Source organism: Suncus etruscus, chromosome 4, assembly GCF_024139225.1.
Source record: "Suncus etruscus isolate mSunEtr1 chromosome 4, mSunEtr1.pri.cur, whole genome shotgun sequence".
Taxonomy (NCBI): domain Eukaryota; kingdom Metazoa; phylum Chordata; class Mammalia; order Eulipotyphla; family Soricidae; genus Suncus; species Suncus etruscus.
The window spans coordinates 52,396,137-52,419,176 of record NC_064851.1 but is presented as its reverse complement, the minus strand read 5'-3'; the positions used below and the strand labels follow the sequence as shown (position 1 = coordinate 52,419,176).

General features: G+C 42.7%; 1 protein-coding gene and 1 non-coding gene across 3 annotated transcripts in view; both read left to right on the top strand.

Moving 5' to 3' along the window:
- Window positions 1–1,898: 1,898 nt before the first annotated feature.
- Window positions 1,899–23,040, top strand: part of NT5E (5'-nucleotidase ecto) — a 54,890-nt gene continuing 33,748 nt past the window's right edge. For both annotated transcript variants that reach the window (XR_007494874.1, XM_049772234.1), the window contains exon 1: window positions 1,899–2,246. Coding sequence is in view for 1 of the 2 variants with exons in the window: in XM_049772234.1 (XP_049628191.1) it covers window positions 1,905–2,246 (342 nt within the window). In the remaining variant the exon portion in view is untranslated. The remainder of the gene's footprint in view (window positions 2,247–23,040) is intronic.
- On the top strand, window positions 9,809–9,973 carry LOC126007417 (U1 spliceosomal RNA). Its single transcript, XR_007494992.1, has one exon. It is a non-coding gene; the product is annotated as a U1 spliceosomal RNA (small nuclear RNA).

Sequence of the window (23,040 nt, the reverse complement as noted above, 5' to 3'; positions counted from 1 at the left end):
TATATATTTTAACATCTTTCATAACAAGGAAAATACAAATTAAATAGCAAAAGAAAAGGTACAACTTCATTAATTTATTTACTTGGGGTTTGAGCTATACCTAGCTATGCTCAAGAATTATTTCTGGCTCTCCTCAGGGATGACTCCTGCAATAGCTCAAGGGAGTACATGAAGTATGGGGAATTGAATTGTGTCAGTGGCATACAAGGAAAGCACCTTATCCCTGTAGTATATCTCTGGCTAAAGAATTTTGGGGGTTTTTAGAGGGGGCATATCCCACAGTTCTGAAGGATTACTCCTGAATCTGTGTCAGTGATCACTCTTAGCAGTACTCAGAAGACCATATCTGGTGCATGAATCCTGGTCAGTTGTGTGTGAGGCCAGTGCTTTACCTATTGTACTGTTTCTCCGGCCCACGAAGATACATTTTCAACTTTGTAGAGTAGCTATTATTAAAAATAAATAAATAATTGCTGGTGAGCATGTAGAGAAATTGGGACATTTGTGAATTACTTGGGAGGTAGGTGGGAAGTACAGAAGGGCCTCAAAATTTTAAACATAAAATTCAAGATTTTCACTTCTGGTTCTATACCCGAAACAAATGAAAGCAGACTTGGACAGATGTTCAGTACAGTATGTTCATTAGCAATATTTTTCACAATAGCCAGAAGGAAGAAATAACAATGTGACTTATCAAAGAATGAATAAACAAAATGTGATATGATAATATTTACGTATATAACTGCTTCAATTTTTAAAAGAAGGAAATGCCCATATGCAAAACATAAACAAACTTTGAGAATACTGCTAAGTGAAATCAGTCATCAACAAATGTTTTTCCATCTATTCATGTAATACAAGGAGGGCTCCAATTTGGTGAGACAAACTGGAATGGCAGTTGCCAACCACTGAAGGAGCCTGGGGGAAAATAGTTGCTGTTTAATGGCTAGGAGCTCTGGTTAAAAAAGATGGAAAACTTCTGGAGGTGAATGATAGTGACAATTGCACAAACAATCTAGTGCACTTTGACAAGGAAAAGACTTATCTGTTGCACCCCACCGATTCTCTTCCCAAAGCAGCAGTTGCTTCCTTCCTGTGTGAATTCAAGAACCAGTCCCTCACACACAGAACACTGCTGCAGAGTTGTAAGTTATCCACTATAGATAAATGCTTATTGTGTGCACTTCCCCTCACGCTTTGGACTTGCAGAATCCTTAAAAAGGTAAAACCTAGAAAATAAGATGGAAGGGTGTGGGGTGGGGGGATCCCTAAAAAGTTAAAGGAAGGTGGCAACATTTTCTAGTCGCAGCTGGTTTGATTCCTCAAGATCCGTTGTTTTATTTTGTTTTGTTTTGTATTTCCCTCTGAAGACGAAAATACAGTTTTGATTGCTAATGACCTAGGGACAGATCCCAGTGGTATTTAGACGAAAAGACACTGTGCATTCTCCAAGAGGGACGAGGACAAGCACATCGTGTGCATCTAAACCCAAAGAGCAATCAGTCGTCCCAGACCCGTGGGTCCTCTCCCGACTCCCACGCCTTTCTTGGCTCTCAGCTACCACCAACCCGGATCTCAAAGCACATCTCGAATTCCTCCTAGGAACGAGGCGAGGTTCAAAGACGAGTTCAGGAGTCAGGCCCTTCCTTGGCTGGGCGGGTCTCCCACGTCTCCCACTGAGCGGAGCACAAGGCTTGCTGCCAGAAGCTGGGCAGTGCCCGCTGAGCGAGGGCGCCGACGAAGGGGGTGTCGAGCCGGGAAAGAGCGGCGGGACGATCCGGAGGAGGTGGGAGGTCGCTCAGGCGCCGCCCTCCGGAGCCCGAGCCCGGGCCCGCCCACCGCCGCCTCCTGCCAGCCCGGCGGCGCCGCTGCCACTCTCCAGGCTCACCCGCCCCGCAGCTGCCATGTGTCCCCGAGCGTGGGCTCCGGCGACCGCTCGATGGCTCCTCGCCCTGGTGGCGCTTCTGGGCCCCGCCGCCCGCGCCTGGGAGCTCACCATCCTGCACACCAATGACGTGCACAGCCGCCTGGAGCAGACCAGCGTGGACTCGAGCAAGTGCGTCAATGCCAGCCTGTGTGTGGGCGGCGTGGCGCGTCTCTACACCAAGGTGCTGCAGATCCGCAGCTCCGACCCCCACGTGCTGCTGCTCGATGCTGGCGACCAGTACCAGGGCACCATCTGGTTCACCGTGTACAAGGGCGCTGAGGTGGCGCACTTCATGAACGCCCTGGGCTACGATGCCATGGTAAGGGGCCTGAGCGCAGGGGTGAGGAGGTGCCTGGAGCGCGCTGAGTGGGAGGCGTCGTCTTCTAGGGAGCTGCACTCTCAAAGCTCTGGTGTGGAACGGGGAGCTCGAGGGACCGCGAGGGGCGTCGGCGGGGTCTTGGGGGGATTACGGACAGCTGTCCTGGATCGCACACAGCAGCTCCAGCTCATGGCTCTGTGTTCCCAGATGCTTCATCTGGATTGCAGAAGAAACTAACGGTGAGGCAGGATTCAACCCGTAGTAAATTGATAGTCAAGTTCTTACAGGCAGGACTGTAGGGCCAGGTCACCTGTTACTAAATAGGTGGCACCAAAAGGATACCAGAGCCCTTTTACCCGAGAATGGCCAGGATGATCTCAACCTTGGGGTTCCTGGCCCAACTTACTCTCTGCTTAATTCTTCCTTACTTCCATCCCCTACAAAAAAATGGAGTGATCATTATAACTACATTGGACCAAATCATTTATTCTCCGCCTCAATCCCCTCTTCTACAAAATGGGAGTGGTAATTGGATTTACTTCAGACATTGCCTGGGATATATGTGACTCCTAAAATACTGGTTATTATACCACAATTATTCCTTTTCTTCTTCTCCCTCTTCCTCTTCCTCCTCCTTCTTCATCTTCTTCGTCTTCTTCATCTTAGTCTTTGTTGTCATCTTTTCTTCCTCCTCCCCTCCTCCTCCTCCACTTCTTCCTCTTTTCTTCCTCATCTCCCTCTCCTCCTTTTTTTCTCTTCTTCCTCTTCTCCCTCTTCCTGTTCTTCCTCTTCTCTTCCTCCTCCTCCTTGGTCAGCTACATATAAGGCCTCTCTGGCCGATCTAGTGTGTGAGTCTGTGTGTCTGTGTAGTTTTTGGTTTGAGGAGCCACATCTGCTAGTACTGGGGATTACTGTGCTCTAGAATCACTCCTGATGAGTCTGGTGGTATTGGCTATTGAAACTGGATTGCACATAGAAGACAAGTACCCTACCCACTCTGGTCCCATCTATGAACTTTTTTTAAAAGAGACTTCTAAATAGGACCAAAATGCAGAAATTCTAGGGTTCTTTTTTTTTTTTTTTTTTTTAGGTTTTTTGGGCCACACCCGGCGTTTCTCAGGGGTTACTCCTGGCTATCTGCTCAGAAATAGCTCCTGGCAGGCACGGGGGACCATATGGGACACCGGGATTCGAACCAACCACTTTTGGTCCTGGATCGGCTGCTTGCAAGGCAAACGCCGCTGTGCTATCTCTCCGGGCCCTAGGGTTCTTTTTTTTAATAATTTCAATAAAATCAGTTTGACAACACAGTTTTTGGAGTCAACTAGAGAATGGCTTTCTAACCTGAACAAAAATTTATTACAAGACTAATTAAAAGGCTTTGACATTTTTATTGGACTTGATTCTAGAAAGGAGCAGAGAGGGAGTTACACACTAATAAACAAATCAGACCAATGGCTATATATGGTTTTACTTTTTTTTAATAAAGTCATTGCCAATTTTTTCTATTAGAAATTGTAAAGGAGGGGGAAAGATAGTTTAGTGGGTAGGGTACTTGCCTTGGAAGCAGATGATCTGGGTTTGGCATCCCATATGGTCCTCCTAGCACTGCCAGGAATAATTCCTGAGTTCAGAGCCAGGAATAAGCCTGGGCATCACACACACACACACACACACACACACACACACACACACACACACACATACACATGGCAAACAAAAAAGAAGGAAGTAAAAAAGAATGTGAGGGAACAGGATACAAGAAGTCTTGGGCACTTTTAAAGACGAGTAGCAGAACAAAGATTCAGAGTGTCTTTGAGTGGCCAGAGTGGCAGCGATAGGGCATTTGCCTTGCAAGCAACTGACCTAGGATGGACGATGGTTCAATTCCTTGGCGTCCCATATGGTCCCCCTAGCCAGGAACGATTTCAGTGCCAGGAATAACTCCTGAGCGTCATCGGGTGTGGCCCAAAAACCAAAAACAAAAACAGAGTGTCTGTGAAACTCACATGGGCAGAGGGAGACAGGTTGCCCTGGGACTCAAGACTAAGGACACACTGAATAGCATTGTTGTCAGCCTTATTCATAGCTGCATTAGTTTACCCAGGCACTCAGAGTAAGGGCAGGAAAAGATGTTTAGCCCCAACTGACCCCCCACAAAATAAACAGAGTTTATTCTAGGGCCAAAGAATTGCACAGGGGCTAAGACATTTGATTTGCTTAGCTGTCCTCATTATATCAGCATCTCCAGTTTCCCTAAAGCACTTGATTGTTGAGACTATTAGGGTGCTTACAGCAGCAGCAACTCAAATAGACCCCTGAGCCCCAGAGTTCATCTGAGAGGAGTTGCCAACATTGGGGGGGGGGGGGAACAGAAGAATCTTGGGTGGATGGAACCTTCCTTGTGCGGCCTCTTGGCTTTGCCATCTCTCAAGCCCAATAACAAAATAAATATTTATTGAATTTTGAGGCTTACCGGTCTATTTCCATTTCCTTCCAGAAGGCTAGGATAAACCTTTCCTGAGTCTGTTTTGATTTCACATATAAACCACATCTTTATAAAATTTTCTGTTGGGGGCACATTATTCTCCACAACTGTATACATTCCTTTTATGTGGGAAACAAATGGGGACATCTGATAATTACCTTTTCTTCTCTAAGTCAAGGGGCACTCATAGTGTTAATCACCGTATCAAATGTTTTGGAGAGACTATCTGGCTGGGTTTAGCTGGTGCAGTTTGCAACAGGTTACAGCTCATCAGCATTAGGAATGTTTACAATACCTTTTATTAGATGGAATCTCTATTTTTTTAAATTTCATTCAAAAGCATTGGACTGGAGCCTGAGGGAAATCAGATTGCTGAAGAAAAATAGACTGCTTTTATTCTGTTGGCATGGGATAGAGCTGGAAGAGATGAAATGGTGAGGCTCGTGGCCACATTCCAGTTTGGGGCGTTATCCAACATGATTTGACCAGCATAAAACCTTGGGCCTTGTAATGCTTTGGCATATGAAACATTTCTACTATTTTCTTGCTCTACTGAAATTTTTCACAGTAGTTTTGTTTATAGCACATTTCCAAAAGTCTGTTGCTGATCATATTCTCTCACCCAAGAATTTCAGGAAACAAGATTTGGACGCGTGTAATAAAGAGCTCTAGAAGATCATCTCTAGTTTCCTAAAAACTGGATCTGGTTGGAGTAGGGTCAAGTGGGCAAGGAAAAAGCTGCTAGAATCTAGTTTGATCTAGAGGCTCTCTTTGAACCTGCCTGACCTAGTGAGATCTGCTTAAGTAATTTTAATGGTTCTGAAGTGGCACCAGGATTAGCTTCTGAGCTGATAACTCTTCTGAGGATGTCAAAACCCCAAGACCCACAGGACACGAAGACATTGTCTATGTTCTCAGTGTGAACTTGACTGGATTACTTTCTCCAACCTCTATTTCTGGCTATAACTTGGGGTACCAGCTTCTCTTGGGGCTAGAGACATAGTACAGTAGTTCTGTATTTGAAATAGAAGGATAACCTCCAACCCACTGTAACAATTATAGGGAGTAACAGATGAGATAACAAAAAACTCCTACCACCCTTGCTGACTTGTAGCAAGCACTCAGTAAAGATTAATCCTTCTGCCAGCAAAGAAAGAAGCAAGCAACAGTTGCAAGCAGGGGAAGGTTGAGAACTATGTGCTGCTCTGATTCTGAAGCCTAGTACAATGTGCTCCCAGCCTTCTTCCACACCACTGTCTTCTATACCCCATGATAGAAATATTAATATTTGTTTCTTCCATTGATTGGTCAAATCCCCCAAAGCACAAAGTCAAGGGGCAAAGATAGGATTCTAGCCTTCAGTGGGGTTGTGAGGGAATCAGATTTAGGAGACATCCTCCTTTCTTGTTTTGTTTTGGGGCCACACCCGGTGATGCTCAAGGGTTACTCCTGGCTATGCGTTCAGAAATTGCTCCTGGCTTAGAGAACCCTATGGGACACCAGGGATCGAACCCAGGTCGGTCCTGGATCAGCTGCAGGCAGCTGCCCTACCGCTGAGCGCCATTGTTCAGGCCCAACATCCTCCTTTTACTAACCCTATTCTGACCCTGAATCCCACTTTGTCCCTCCTGTAACCCCCAACATTGGATTTGCCAGGATCTTTTCTGTGGGTTGGCAGCATACTGGTGGCTAGCTCAGATTAAACTCATGTCCTCAAGCTGAACTGTTCCAATGTTCTTTAGTCCTTTTCCACTCCTCTTCCAGAACTTTCCCTGGTGTCTCAAGCCTACAGGCCAAAGTCATAGTTTGAACTCCCTCAAGCATTACTCTTTGGGGGCAAGATTTACAATCACTGATCCATTTTCTGGGCAACTCTGAACCCAGTTTCTGAACCCAGTTTGGACCCTTTAAGACCTGAGCTATTGTACAATGAGTAATGTGTTTGCCTTGCATATGGACAACCTAAGTTAGATCCCTGGCACCCTGTATGTTCCCCTACCTCCCATGAGTTATCCCTAAGCACAGCCAAGAGTAAGCCCTAAGCATTGTTGGGTGTGACCCAAAAAAAAACAGTAACAAACAGAAACTGCACTCTTTGCCTCAACAAACCGCTCTCAGATGCCTACAGCTTGGATGGGATTTGTCACCCTTACTTATAACTCACCCACGACACCATTAGTAGCTTCCTTCTCATTGCCTTTTCTTACCTCCTAGATAGACAAACATAGGGCTACTCCTAGTTCTACTTATCACTCCTGTAGTGTTTAAGGTCCCAGGCAGTGCAGGAGAATAAACCTGAGACTCCTCTTGGAGCTAAAGACATAGTAGATTTGATCTGTAGAGATTTAGCACCCCAAATGGCCTTTGCCACCCCAGCAAAAGGAAATCTCTGAGCACTGAACAAAGGGTAGGCCCTGTGCTTTGCTGGGTGTGCTTCAAAAAACCAGAACAAAGTAAATGAAATCAACTAAATCATACACTTGAGCCCATTGAGATATTTCCCCGCCCTGTTGCTTGTATCTTTAAGTTATGCAACTCAACCTGGTACTCTGCTCATTCTTTTTTTGTTGTTGTTGTTGAGAGAAAAGAGGAGTCTAAGTGGGCTCCTCCCTGCAGCTGGTAGTTCCATACAAGGTCCATGTGGTGCCAGAGATTACCTTGGCTACCCTGGTGATTCTGTGGACCTCCCAGGGCCACACCCCACAGTGTTCATGAGACCATGTGGTACTACAAATCAAACCAGCATTGGCTGCATGCAAGGCACTGAGCTTTAACCTATTCTAGTTATTTGTCCCACTTCCTCTTTCTTTGGATGTAGGGGTCCTAAATTATTCTGGTTTGGTTTTTTTTGGGGGGGGGTTTGAGTCACCATATTAGTTCGAGTCGATATATGTGTGTACGAAGTTTCTCCCTAGATTTTGCCCTCTGCTTCCCTCCAGGTGGATTTGGGTATAACACAGATTATGCTGCAGTTCCATAAATAGGCTTGTCTCATAGAGCTTCCTGCCAGTTCCACCTGCTGCAGAGATTACATGTATATTCATAATCAAGGGCAGAACTGCCAGTCACAGACTTGTGGATACTCATCTGGCCAAGGATGACAGAATGCTGTATTCTGAGCTATTCCTCCTCTGTGGCAACACCCCTGTGATCCCCACTGTCATCTGTGGCTGTCTCCAACTATCTGTGGTTGTCTGTGATTATCCATAGTAGTCTATGACCATCTATGGCTCTCTAAGGTAAGCTTTCCACCAAGACAGCAGGGATACTTATCTCCTCTACTTACTGTGTTTTTACCTATAGCAAGTAGGTTTCACTTATTAACTTTTAGGTTTGGGAGGTTTCTTTTACCATCTTATTAAAATTATGTTGACTCTATCTCTTCATTTTCCAAGCTACCAAGCATTTATGTATTATCTGTTTTAGATATTATAAATACTTACTGATTTTTTGATTAATAAACTTTACCCTGGAGCAAGCCACTTTCATTTGTATAATCAAGAGGTAGTTGTTCTATTTTTTCCTTCCCTTGTAGATTGTGCTTTTGAAATATTATAGACAAGTTTGTTGATTTGAATTTTTTCATCAATGATATTCTGAGATGATTACTGTCTCTCTGCCTCTTGAAAAATAATAAACCTATAATCTGGGGCTGTTGTCTTAGAGTTTCCAAGACCCTTGTCCATAAAATAAGAGGTTTTCTCCCAGCTGTTCTCCAAGGTTCCTCACATCTGCAAACAAATAGCATCCTAAGAAATGTTTTGATGCCACGTATATTTAGAGAGCTATTTTGAATAGTGGCAAGGCAATCATGTGAGGCAGAGGTTCAGAGAAAGTCAGAAATAGAAAAGCCTGGACTCAGAGAGAGAGAGAGAGAGAGAGAGAGAGAGAGAGAGAGAGAGAGAGAGAGAGAGAGAGAGAGAGAGAGAGAGAGAGAGAGAGAGAGAGAAAGAGAGTAGTAGTAGTAGTAGTCATGGCTGCATGGTGTAAAGGACACCTAAAAGGTTTGGAATTTTCTCCTTGTCAAGGGAAACCACTGAAGGTGTTTCTATTTGTTTGTTTTTTAATTTATTTAAAGAAAATGCATTACATAGTTGGCATAACTGGTAATAATACATTTGTTTCAGGAAGACCAAAAGCAACATGGTTAAAAAATAGAAAATTGAAAGAAAAACTAAAGAGATGGATGAGAAAGGAAAGAAGAATATTTTTGAAAATTTTTGAGTCACAATAAATTCATTAAAGCAAGTTTAGTAAGCTCTTCTTTAAAAAAAAAAGGATAAGAGTTTAAAAATATATAGTAATAACAGTGTGAGAGTGGCAATAGTCGTTTCCATAAGCCCAGCAAAATATGGGAAAAACAGAGAATAAAAGCCTTGGGCTAAATGCAAATCCCTTAAGATTTCTGGCATAAGACTGACTCTGGTTCCAGGCATACTAGGTTGTTCAAACCCTGAGTCATTCTCTGTGGTCCCGGTGAAATTTTTCGCACATTAGCTGTTGTTGGTGTCAGGTTTCTGTAGTTAAAGATACTGGTTTTTGTGCATTTCCTTCATCAAAGTCAGGATGATGTGGAGTGTCCTCTAGTTTCACCTCACCATTAGATGTGAAGCATTCTGCCTTGCGAGCAGGTTATTGCTCTTGCTGAGTGATGTGGGTCTTAAGGGAACACTCTTTGGAGTAAGTCAATGTCAGGGTAGTGGTAGGATCTTCCCTGGTAGAGGTTTGCTTCGTGGTGATGTTGTAGACAACTGTGGTTGTTTCCATAGATGGTCAATAGTTCAGGGGTGCATGGGCAATCCCCATTCTTCTGAAACCTGAGTCAAGTTATTATGCCAGTGTTCAGGATATAAGGCCTAACTGCATTACAGAATTTGTGTTCCTATAGCTATTAAATAAGAATTTGTTTGCATATGTAATATTTTCCCATTTTAATATGCCTATGCAAAAGAGTAACAATGACACAAAGTATTATTGGTGCCTCTGAGGGCCAAGGAAACAGGTCCAACAATCCCCTTAACTTGGTTTTAACATGAATTCTAAAGCAAAAACTCTTCTACCAGATTCCTTATTGATACTTACCTGGCAGGGGAGATACCATGATCACGAAGGTGGTTTCCCCAGGGCGAGGCTTATCCATTGCATTGTGGATGTGCTGACCCCTGTGATTTTCCCCAAATGTGGGAAACTCGACTGCATAATTTATGGTAGTGGGGGACTGCATTCGCACTCTCCCCTGATCAAAAAAAAAATTCCTTATTGAACAGATCACTAAAACAAAAAATAGTGAGCAAAATTGTCAGTGTATAAGAGGACATTCAATAAGAGGTATAGCAGTTAAAGGAAATACATCTAAGATATTCAAAGGAGATATACATGTCTCATTCATGTCATTAGAAATAGTCGGGGGTTATGTATGTACCTAAAAAATTACTGTGAAAAATTTTTAAGCCACTTTGGTCAAAATAAAAATTAAAATTAATAAAAAAAGAAGAACTAGTCGGGGCAAGATGTTGAATTCAGAACACCACTTTGGTCTGTGATTTGGCCTTCTGGAGTGTGCAAAATGACCCCCAGCAGTCCCATATTGGGAAATATGTTTGAGTGAGGACTAATCAGAAACCAAGTATGGTAGCAATTGCAGTTACACAGTGAAGGTAGCTGGAGGACAGGAGGCCGCTGAGAATAGATAAATAGGAACAGAGTACTGGTTTCTTCTCAGCCTGAGAGTCTATTTTTTACTTTGGTAGCTAGTTGGCAGCTGGCTTGAGTGGGGATAATGATGTGCTTCATGGAAAGCCAAGAACTGAGGGTAAAAAAAATGCTTAAATGTGGGGTAATAGGTCGTGGGGGTGAGGAAGAAAAGGACTAAAAATGAGCTTCTGGGTGGTGAGCCAGTGGGGAAGGAAAGTATACAACATAGACATTCTGTATGTGACAAACAGATTAAACCCAATGATATCCTAATTAATTAAAAGCCCAGAAGTTCACCACCCCCACCCAGACCCTCCCTCTTGAGCAGGATGAGGGTTGGGGAAAGCCTGGGGTCCCCTTTAAACTCCTCCCCAGCACCCACCTCACTGGCCCCCTGGGCATGTGGCCCAGGGATATCCCTGGAGTCTGGGAGGAAGGCGATGGAAGGCTCCTGGGGTGGACCAAGCTCCACACACACACACCCCCCCCCCCCCCCCGGTCTTGATAAAAAGGCCTTTGGCATGGAGACCTGCCATTTCCCATGCTGGCAAAAGCTCCCCTAAAGATTTTTAAGTGGATAATCATGGTGTTATAATGAAAAATAAATCTTGATCTTTGTTTCTAATACCTGACACTCCAAAGGGAAAAAAGAAGAAAAAAAAAAAAAAAGCCATGGAACAGCCTAAATAATGTGGTTTGTATACTGATGAGCTGACTAGTAGCTGGAAAGTTCTAGATAGATTCAGAGTAAGACTAGTAACTAGTAATTAGTAACAAAACAGAACAAGTTTTGATAACAAGAAGGGAATTTTTAGGCTCTCCTCAGGTTCCTATGAGAGGTGAGGTGCCCATGATGAAACTAATGACTAGTGGTTAAATCAAAGCACATCTGTGTAATAAAACCTTCATCAAAAAATCCTAAATGAGTGAGGTTGGAGATCTTTGGTAATGGTGAATATATGAGAAGTAGCATAGATTGTTCTTGGAAGCTCTGTGTCTCCAACCTTGCCTATTTTTCCCAAGGATGTCTTCCATTTCATGTTCTTGCACCATCTTCAATATAAACTAGTCGCCATCACTAAAGCATATTTTGAGTTCCGTGACTCAATTCTTTTTTTTTTCATGTGCTAAAAGGTTTAATGTGTTTTTCTTGTTCTTGTTTTTCAGATTTTTTAATGATTTATTTATTTGAGCATCATAGTTATAAACATGTTTGTAGTTGGGTTTCAGTCATAATGTATACCCCCTTCACCAGTGCAAATTTCCTGCTACCAATGTCCCCCATTTTCCTCCTCCCCACCCCCTGCTTGTCTTCTTTCAAATGCAAACCTGCAGTGGGGTCCAGGAACAAGTTCAGAAAGACCAGAATTCTGGTGTCTGGCTTGTGAGCTCTGGTGCCCTCTTTTGGCCACAAGTCTTAGAATCTCTACAGAGAACTAGAGAGTTGCTATGAGGAAAAGATTTTGGGGCCAGCGAGGTGGCGCTAGAGGTAAGGTGTCTGCCTTAAAAGCGCTAGCCAAGGAAGGACCATGGTTCAATCCCCCAGCGTCCCATATGGTCCCCCCAAGCCAGGGGCAATTTCTGAGCACTTAGCTAGGAGTAATCCCTGAGCATCAAACGGGTGTGGCCCAAAAAAACAAAACAAAACAAAACAAAAAAACAAAAAAAAAAAAGATTTCTCAGAAATCCAGGAAAACCAGAGTTTTAGAAGAGTAGCAGTTAGCAATGGAAGAGAACACTCAGGATTGAGGGGAGACATGGAATTCAGGGAAGCAATTTTTAATGGAGGAAGTACAGCATAAGGTTAAGATAGACAACTCTGCTAGTGTCAAGTTTCCTCTCTGCTGTTTGGAACAAGACACTTAATCTTGTCACATGTCCATTAGCAAAAGATGATCTTCTTCACCTCTTCCTTGGATGTGGCAGTCAGTGGCAGTGGTAATGTGTTGGAAAGCTTTGTACAGTTTCTGCCCTAAGATGTGGTCAGTAAGTACTGGCCAAGCTGTTGACAAAAATCTTACCACCCCAGAAAATCAAAAAAGGTCAAGTCAGGACACAGAATCTGCAGGTTTTGACAATGCTACATCAAAGCAGCAATACTTCTACTTAAGTATAACCCAAACATCTGACGTCTATTATTTCCAACACAGAAGTATTATCTAAAGGCCTTTCCTGGCTTTGTTGGGCTCAGTGTTATCAAAAGATAATTAAGAAAGTTCAAGTGAAGGCCATCAGGAAAGTCAGCAGATCTGACACTAATATACAAAAGTGCTTATCCTGCTTTCCTTACCTGAGAGCTGGTACCGGTGCCTGTACAGAAATGGCATCTGAAGCTGTCAAGGGTGTGCTTCACATGAAGTGACAGGGACTGGGAAAAGATTTAAACAGGATGCTAGAACTCCAGATTTCTTCTTAGCTCTTCTGACTCATTGGCTGTGTGGGTTTGGATGATGGCATACTTGGCTCTGATAAGTCACACTTATGAGTGTTGGCAGCAGAGTCAGCCAAGTAGAGATTCCAGATTTGCCCCAGTTGTCAAGGAATGAACACACCAGACCAGAAGTTTATAGTAGTGAGAAGCAAAGATAAGCTCCGTAGAGAGAGGAGCCTCAGACAAATTGTATGGTTTCTCTAAGTATCTGCAGTTTTCTTCAGGGAAAAAGCTCCTACTCCCGGCTCACAGTGATTCTTCAGTGGGTAGGTCACTTGCCTTGGATGTAGCTGACCCCAGCATCCCATAAGGTCCACTAGCCCACCAGGCATACTTCTTGAGTTTCAGGGGTTAATCCTTGAGTACTTTGGGCATGGACAAAAAAAGCAACCACCTACTTCTAACACTGGGTGCACATGAATGAATGATGAATGTTCCCTGCTCTGTGGTTTTTGGGCCACACCTGGTGATGCTCAGGGGTTACTCCTGACTGCGCTCAGAAATTGATCCTGGTTTGGGGGACCATATGGGACATCATATGTAAGAAGACCCTACCGCTGCATCATCGCATCTGACTTGTCACTGCCACATGGCATAACAGCATTCTCATATCTTACTAATCTATGCAGGACATCATTCACTTATTTGTCTTACTCTTACTGCCTCCTTCTGAGAAAGAACTCCTTAAAAATATATAGAATAAACTGGAATTCGAATTAAACTAGAAAAATGGGAGTATTTTTTGACTGCTGACAAGGGTGCAGCTAAGGAGGTTTCTCTCAGTGATGGAGGCGTGGGAGAGGATGAGATATTGTATGTCCTTTCAGCCCCCACCTGACCTTCGCCTTCTCTCTTCCTATCTGCCAGTGTAGCTGGCCTTGTCCTTGGCTTGATTTTACACCGATCTAATTTTCTTCTTTTTCGATTCAATGATTTGATTTAATGATTTGATTTGTTTTAATGATTTGATTTAATGATACTTCCAGGACCAAACAGTGCTAGTGATCTCCTATTTATGAAACTCGGATTTATCTACAGTTCCAAAGGCCTTTTAAGGAAAACATATTAGCTGTGCTAACTTTAAAGAGGTAGATTGATGGCAATAGTAAATTTTTTTGAGGGAGAGGGGCTGGTGAGGGAGGCATGATGGAAATCAAACTCAGGGATGGGTCCATATATGTAGTTCATGCATTCTACCGATGCTTCATTCTTGGTCCCAGGCATGCTAGTCAGAGAGGCCCTCCAGGGAACTAGGGGCTACTTCCAGTAATACTCAGTGTGCTGCCTAGAACTAACAATGTAGGGGACTGCTGAGGTACAGGATGCTGAAGATCAAACTTGGGCCTCATGAATGCAAAGCATGCACTTACAGTTCACTGAACCAAAAGTGTTTGTTTTTAAGAAAAACAAGTTATGAATTATTCTTGGAGCTCAGACCTCATATTTTTTAAATGTCTCAGGCTCCACAGGCCTCACTGATGCACAGTTCCCATTCCATTACTTGCTCACATCTCTATTCCCTTTTTTTTTCTGTTTGAAGCCCATATGGGAACAAAGCTGCATGCAGAGGAGCAAAGAAACAAAAGTAGCTCTATGTGTATCTGTATTGTCCCTGTGTTTTCATAATTGCATGCTAGAAAAAATGGAACACATGATATGTAGAATTGACAGCTTTCTCTACTTCACTCACAAATACATTCCAACTCCCTGCAAAATTTTTTGTGCTTTTTTTCCTCCCTGTAAGCATATACTTTTAATATATATTTTATATTTCTCATCATGCATTTTAATAAATGATTCTGCATATAATCCAAATAGTGGCCAACACCCCTAACTCCTTTGAGCTGTACCTAATCCTGCCTGACTGAACAAATTCTGTGTGGAACATTGATTGCATGCTTTCCATATATGGAGAGCCTATATAATTATTCTGCCTAGAAAGGAAAGTGTGAGATGCTGTGTATCTCTTTACTTGTTCATTCATTTATTCAGTCAACAGATATTAAACTGTAGATATTCTGGGTTAAACCCTGTGCTTTTTGATGCCATTTAATCAGAATGGATGGAAGCCTGGATCCCTTTCACAGACTGGGAAATAGCCAGGTGTGTGGGAGGGGGCCTTATGGCCAGGAGGTCAACTAGAAAGTGTTAGAAAGCCCAGAAATGATACAAGAATCAGAGTCAAGAGAAGAATATGGGGCCGGGTAGGTGGCGCTGGAGGTAAGGTGTCTGCCTTGCAAGCGCTAGCCAAGGAAGGACCGCGGTTCGATCCCCCGGCGTCCCATATGGTCCCCCCAAGCCAGGGGCGATTTCTGAGCACATAGCCAGGAGTAACCCCTGAGCATCAAACGGGTGTGGCCCAAAAACCAAAAAAAAAAAAAAAAAAAAAAAAAAAAGAGAAGAATATATGAAGGAACACCAAAAGCAGGGGCAACAGGGCTTCAGGCCTAATGGATCATGGGAGAAGCTGGGGGAAGGCATGGGGCCTTCTTATTTTCTGCTTTATTAGGCTCTTTCCCAACACTCAGAACACTCAGAACTGTATACTTCCTTATTCTCATTTGGACTCTTTCTTTCTCAAGTACCTGAAGCATAAGTGTCCTTGGGTCAGCATTGAGGGATCTCGATGGCCAGAATGAGGAGTGAGGAGTTGGGGGGAGGGTGGAGGTAGGAAGCTCTGTCCAGGAATTCCTGTTGACTGCTCCCCCCCCTTTTTTGGCAGGGTGGGTGACCAAACTTAAAGCCTCACACATTAAGAGCAAGAACTCTGCCCTAAGCTGTCACACTTCACAGTCTATAATCCACAGTGCTTGTGTTTACACTGAGCAGACCTGAAATGAAAAGGAAGGGATCACTGCAAAACTTTAGAAAAAAAAATCTACATTTTCTACAAGAAAATTTCTATTAGAAAATGTTACCATTAGATCCCTCCCCTCTCCTCTCCTCCCCTCCCCTATCCTCCACTCCCCTCCCTTCTCTTCCCCTTCCCTCCCCTCCCCTCTCCTCCCCTCCCCTCCCTTCTCTCTCTTCTCATCAGCCAAAGAAAAAAATTTTTTTACCATTAGAATAAAGATCTTACTATAGTTTGAGGTCAATGAACTCAAAACATGTAGGAAGCAGCCTTTGTGACCTCATGGCTCAGTTGACTGAAGGGAACATTTCCCATCTGAAAAAAGCAGGTCTGCATGCAGTCAGATCTAGTAGGTTCTCGACCTGGGAGGCTATTTCAGGTCACTAGATTTCTTTTTTTTTTTTTTTTTTTTTCTGTTTTCTAACTACATGTTTTTTTTTTTTTTTTAATTTTTTTTTATTTAAACACCTTGATTACATACATGATTGTGTTTGGGTTTCAGTCATAAAAGGAACACCACCCATCACCAGTGCAACATTCCCATCACCCAAGTCCCAAATCACCCTCCTCCCCACCCAACCCCCGCCTGTACCCTAAACAGGCTCTACATTTCCCTCATACATTCTCAATATTAGGACAGTTCAAAATGTAGTTATTTCTCTAACTAAACTCATCACTCTTTGTGGTGAGCTTCCTGAGGTGAGCTGGAACTTCCAGCTCTTTTCTCTTTTGTGTCTGAAAATTATTATTACAAGGGTGTCTTTCATTTTTCTTAAAACCCATAGATGAGTGAGACCATTCTGCGTTTTTCTCTCTCTCTCTGACTTATTTCACTCAGCATAATAGATTCCATGTACATCCATGTATAGGAAAATTTCATGACTTCATCTCTCCTGACAGCTGCATAATATTCCATTGTGTATATGTACCACAGTTTCTTTAGCCATTCATCTGTTGAAGGGCATCTTGGTTGTTTCCAGAGTCTTGCTATGGTAAATAGAGCTGCAATGAATATAGGTGTAAGGAAGGGGTTTTTGTATTGTATTTTTGTGTTCCTAGGGTATATTCCTAGGAGTGGTATAGCTGGATCGTATGGGAGCTCGATTTCCAGTTTTTGGAGGAATCTCCATATCGCTTTCCATAAAGGTTGAACTAGACAGCATTCCCACCAGCAGTGGATAAGAGTTCCTTTCTCTCCACATCCCCGCCAACACTGTTTATTCTCATTCTTTGTGATGTGTGCCATTCTCTGGGGTGTGAGGTGGTATCTCATCGTTGTTTTGATTTGCATCTCCCTGATGATTAGTGATGTGGAACATTTTTTCATGTGTCTTTTGGCCATGCGTATTTCTTCTTTGTCAAAGTGTCTGTTCATTTCTTCTCCCCATTTTTTGATGGGGTTAGATGTTTTTTTCTTGTAAAGTTCTGTCAGTGCCTTGTATATTTTGGAGATTAGCCCCTTATCTGATGGGTATTGGGTGAATAGTTTCTCCCACTCAGTGGGTGGCTCTTGTATCCTGGGCACTATTTCCTTTGAGGTGCAGAAGCTTCTCAGCTTAATATATTCCCATCTGTTAATCTCTGCTTTCACTTGCTTGGAGAGTGCAGTTTCCTCCTTGAAGATGCCTGTAATGTCCTGTAGTGTTTTGCCTATGTGCTGTTCTATATATCTTATGGTTTTGGGGCTGATATCGAGGTCTTTAATCCATTTGGATTTTACCTTTGTACATGATGTTAGCTGGGGGTCTAAGTTTAATTTTTTGCAAGTGGCTATCCAATTGTGCCAACACCACTTGTTGAAGAGGCTTTCCCTGCTCCATTTAGGATTTCCTGCTCCTTTATCAAAAATTAGATGGTTGTATCTCTGGGGAACATTTTCTGAGTATTCAAGCCTATTCCACTGATCTGAGGACCTATCTTTATTCCAATACCATGCTGTTTTGATAACTGTTGCTTTGTAGTACAGTTTAAAGTTGGGAAAAGTAATTCCTCCCATATTCTTTTTCCCAATGATTGCTTTAGCTATTCGAGGGTGTTTATTGTTCCAAATGAATTTCAAAAGTGTCTGATCCACTTCTTTGAAGAATGTCATGGGTATCTTTAGAGGGATGGCATTAAATCTGTATAATGCCTTGGGGAGTATTGACATTTTGATGATGTTAATCCTGCCAATCCATGAGCAGGGTATGTGTTTCCATTTCCGTGTGTCCTCTCTTATTTCTTGGAGCAGAGTTTTATAGTTTTCTTTGTATAGGTCCTTCACATATTTAGTCAAGTTGATTCCAAGATATTTGAGTTTGTGTGGTACTATTGTGAATGGGGTTGTTTTCTTAATGTCCATTTCTTCTTTATTACTGTTGGTGTATAGAAAGGCCATTGATTTTTGTGTGTTAATTTTGTAGCCTGCCACCTTGCTATATGAGTCTATTGTTTCTAGAAGCTTTTTGATAGAGTCTTTAGGGTTTTCTAAGTAGAGTATCATGTCATCTGCAAACAGTGAGAGCTTGACTTCTTCCTTTCCTATCTGGATTCCCTTGATATCCTTTTCTTGCCTAATCGCTATAGCAAGTACTTCCAGTGCTATGTTGAATAGGAGTGGTGAGAGAGGACAGCCTTGTCTTGTGCCAGAATTTAGAGGGAAGGCTTTCAGTTTTTCTCCATTGAGGATAATATTTGCCACTGGCTTGTGGTAGATGGCCTTCACTATATTGAGAAAGGTTCCCTCCATTCCCATCTTGCTGAGAGTTTTGATCAAGAATGGGTGTTGGACCTTATCAAATGCTTTCTCTGCATCTATTGATATGATCATGTGGTTTTTATTTTTCTTGTTATTGATGTTGTGTATTATGTTGATAGATTTACGGATGTTAAACCAGCCTTGCATTCCTGGGATGAAACCTACTTGATCGTAGTGGATGATCTTCTTAATGAGGCATTGAATCCTATTTGCCAGGATTTTGTTGAGGATCTTTGCATCTGCATTCATCAGTGATATTGGTCTGTAATTTTCTTTTTTGGTAGCGTCTCTGTCTGGTTTAGGTATCAAGGTGATGTTGGCTTCATAAAAGCTATTTGGAAGTGTTTCTGTTTGTTCAATTTCATGAAAGAGTCTTGCCAAGATTGGCAGTAGTTCCTCTTGGAAAGTTTGATAGAATTCATTAGTGAATCCATCTGGACCTGGGCTTTTGTTTTTCGGCAGACATTTGATTACTGTTTTAATTTCATCAATGGTGATGGGGGTGTTTAGATATGCTACATCCTCTTCCTTCAACCGTGGAAGATTATAAGAGTCCAAGAATTTATCCATTTCTTCCAGGTTCTCATTTTTAGTGGCGTAGAGTTTTTCAAAGTAGTTTCTGATTACCCTTTGAATCTCTGTCATATCAGTAGTGATCTCTCCTTTTTCATTCCTGATACGAGTTATCAAGTTTCTCTCTCTCTCTTTCTTTGTTAGGTTTGCCAGTGGTCTATCAATCTTGTTTATTTTTTCAAAGAACCAACTTCTGCTTTCGTTGATCTTTCGGATTGTTTTTTGAGTTTCCACTTCGTTGATTTCTGCTCTCAGCTTTGTTATTTCCTTCTGTCTTCCTGTTCTTGGGTCCTTTTGTTGAGCATTTTCTAGTTCTATTAGCTGTGTCATTAAGCTACTCAGGTAAGCTCCTTCTTCCTTCCTGATGTGTGCTTGCAAAGCTATAAATTTTCCTCTCAGTACTGCTTTTGCTGTGTCCCATAAGTTCTGAGAGTTTGTGTCTTTATTGTCATTTGTTTCCAGGAACCTTTTTATTTCCTCCTTGATTTCATCTCGGACCCACTGGTTATTGAGCATGAGGCTGTTTAACTTCCAGGTGTTAAAGTGTTTCTTCTGAGTCCCTTTGGAGTTCACAAATAATTTCAGAGCCTTGTGGTCAGCGAAGGTAGTCTGCAAAATTTCTATCCTCTTGATCTTATGGAGGTATGTTTTATGTGCCAGCATGTAGTCTATCCTGGAGAATGTCCCATGTACATTGGAGAAGAATGTGTATCCAGGTTTCTGGGGATGGAGTGTCCTATATATATCCACTAGGCCTCTTTCTTCCATTTCTCTCCTCAGGTCTAGTATATTCTTGTTGGGTTTCAGTCTGGTTGACCTGTCCAGTGTTGACAAAGCCGTGTTTAGGTCCCCCACAATTATTGTGTTGTTGTTGATATTATTTTTCAGATTTGTCAGCAGTTGTATTAAATATTTTGCTGGCCCCTCATTCGGTGCATATATGTTTAGGAGAGTGAATTCTTCCTGCTCTACGTACCCCTTGATTAATATAAAATGTCCGTCTTTGTCCCTTACAACCTTCCTGAGTATAAAGTTTGCATTATCTGATATTAGTATGGCCACTCCAGCTTTTTTATGGGTGTTGTTTGCTTGGATAACTTTTCTCCAGCCTTTTATTTTGAGTCTATGTTTGTTCTGACTATTCAGGTGCGTTTCTTGTAGGCAGCAGAAGGTTGGATTGAGTTTTTTGATCCATTTAGCCACTCTGTGTCTCTTAACTGGTGCATTTAGTCCATTGACGTTGAGAGAAAGAATTGTCCTGGGATTTAACGCCATCTTTATTTCAAAATTTGGTGTGTCTTTTGGGTAGTCTTGTCTTAGATTAGGTCTTTCAGTTTTTCTCTTAAGACTGGTTTTGTGTCTGTGAAGTTTCTGAGCTGTTTTTTGTCTGTGAAACCATGTATTCTTCCATCAAACCGGAAAGTGAGTTTTGCTGGGTATAGTATTCTGGGTGAAGCATTCATTTCATTCAGTCTTGTCACAATATCCCACCACTGCTTTCTGGCATTGAGCGTTTCTGGTGACAGGTCTGCTGTAAATCTCAGGGAAGCTTGCTTGAACATGATTTCCCCTTTTGATCTTGCTGTTTTCAGAATTCTGTCTCTATCTGTGGGATTTGTCATTGTGACTAGGATGTGTCTTGGGGTGGTTTTTCTGGGGTCTCTTTTGGTTGGTACTCTTCGGGCATGCAGGATTTGATCACATATATTCTTTAGCTCTGGGAGTTTCTCTTTAATGATGTTCTTGACCATTGATTCTTCCTGGAAATTTTCTTCCTGGGTCTCTGGGACTCCAATGATTCTTAAGTTGTTTCTGTTGATCTTATCATAGACTTCTATTTTCGTCTGTTCCCATTCTTTGACTAATTTTTCCATTGTCTGCTCATTTGCTTTAAGTTTTTTGTCCAATCTCTCCTGCTGTATGGAGTTGTTATGTATCTCATCTTCCACAGCACCAAGTCTATTCTCAGCTTCTGATACCCTGTCCCAGAGCTTATCCATTTTGTCATTCACTTCGTTTACTGAGTTTTTCAGGCCTGTTAGTTGACATGTTATTTCAGTTTGGAGTTTTGTCATTTCTGCCTTCATATTTTCTTGGTTCTTATTAGTGTTCTGTTCAACTCGATCCATGGTTTCTTGGAGTCTGTTGAGCACCTTCCATATTGCTAGTCTAAAGTCCTTATCTGAGAGGTTGATTAGTTGTTCAGTCATTATCTGGTCCTCAGAATTGTCATCTTCATTCTCTATGTCTGATGCTGGCCTGCGCTGTTTCCCCATTGTCACATTTGTATTGTGGGTTTTTCTACGTGTTGTAGTGGTATTCATTGTCTATATGATGTAGGCAGCACACTCCTCTGGCTCCTCCCTTTCTGGATGGGCTGACTTGCCTCTAAGGGAGGGGAGTCCTCCGTGGATGAAGCCTCACACTGGGTCAAATCTTAGGCCCGAGCATGTAACAGAGAAGACAGTCCAGAGAGAAATGTTTGCTTCTGTGATATAGCGCCGTTCTTAGTGTGATTTTTCCTTCTTGTTGCAATGGAGTTCTTTCCTTAGAAAGAGTGCACGGCCGCGTAGCGAAGCGGAGCGGCCGTGCTCCTCTGAGCCTCTTTTTGCCCCACTCGCAAGAGTTTCACGCAAGAGGACAGTAGACAGACATAGTCAGGTCACACTCACAGTCTTTCACAGCTGAGCCCCACTGGGCCGGTGTACTTTCGCGGATTTTCCCCGCCTGGTGTCACACACAGGGAGCCAGCTTTTGCAAAGGATAGCCGGTTTTTATGCTCTGAAGTCCCTCCCTGAAAATGGCGTCTGGGCGAGCGAGGTTTCTGGAGGCTCTTTTTGCCCCACTCGCAAGAGTTTCACGCAAGAGGACAGTAGACAGACATAGACAGGTCACACTCACAGTCTTTCACAGCTGAGCCCCACTGGGCCGGTGTACTTTCGCGGATTTTCCCCGCCTGGTGTCACACACAGGGAGCCAGCTTTTGCAAAGGATAGCCGGCTTTTATGCTCTGAAGTCCCTCCCTGAAAATGGCGTCTGCGTCACTAGATTTCTGACTTGATTGCCTGTTATGACCCAGTTTCTGCTAAAATTATCTCTATAGTTAATATATTCATTCATCACAGGCTTTGGAAAGAGAATCTTATCAGGTTGGAACATAAGGCTAGAAAGACAGTCTTACAATCTTTTCTCTCATTCCAGAGCACAAACATGATAGCAAATGTACAAAACTCTAGTTTCTAAGGTCTATGTTCTGTCTTCCTTCCTCAGGGAAGAATGACAGAACTTCTGCCTTGGGGATTAATTCTGTTTCCTCCATTACCAATTACTCTTTGGCATGTTCGTTCAATCAATCTGAAAATATTTTCCAAGTATTTTCCCTGTGGTAGGTACATTTGAAATGGATTATGGCCTCTGAATAATTTACTATTGTTGGAAAACATGAAGAGTTGACACTGGTCACTTGAATAGTAACTAAAAAAAGTCATAAAGTGAAATATTGTGCTATAAAAAAATACTCCAGGAGCCAGAGAAATAGTACAGCAGGTAGGGTACTTACTTATACATAGCTAACCTGAGTTCAATCCTCGGCATACCCTATTGTCTCCGAATTACTTCCAGAAGTAGTTCAGTTTCAAAAGGGAGTTTATTCAGCTAGCCGAGGTTCAAGTCTTGTAAGCCCTGAGCACTTGTAGTGTGACACACACCCCCAAAAAATAAGTCATGGGAGTCTTATGTTAGGGGGTGGAGAGAAAGGACAGCAGGTAGGGCACCTGCCTTGCACATGTTCAACCCAGGTACAGTTTCCAGCATCCTGTACATTCTCCAGAGCCTGCAAAAAGTGATTCCTGAGTGCAGAGTGAGAAGTATTCCCAGAATATTGCCGCATACCCCCCCTCAACAAAAATACTTCAAAATAATGAATTTTCTTAGAAGGCTTCCAGGTGACTGCTGGATTCCATGTCCTTCCAATAGACTGAATAAGTTCTCATGCCAAAGCTCAGCCCTTGATGCTCTTCC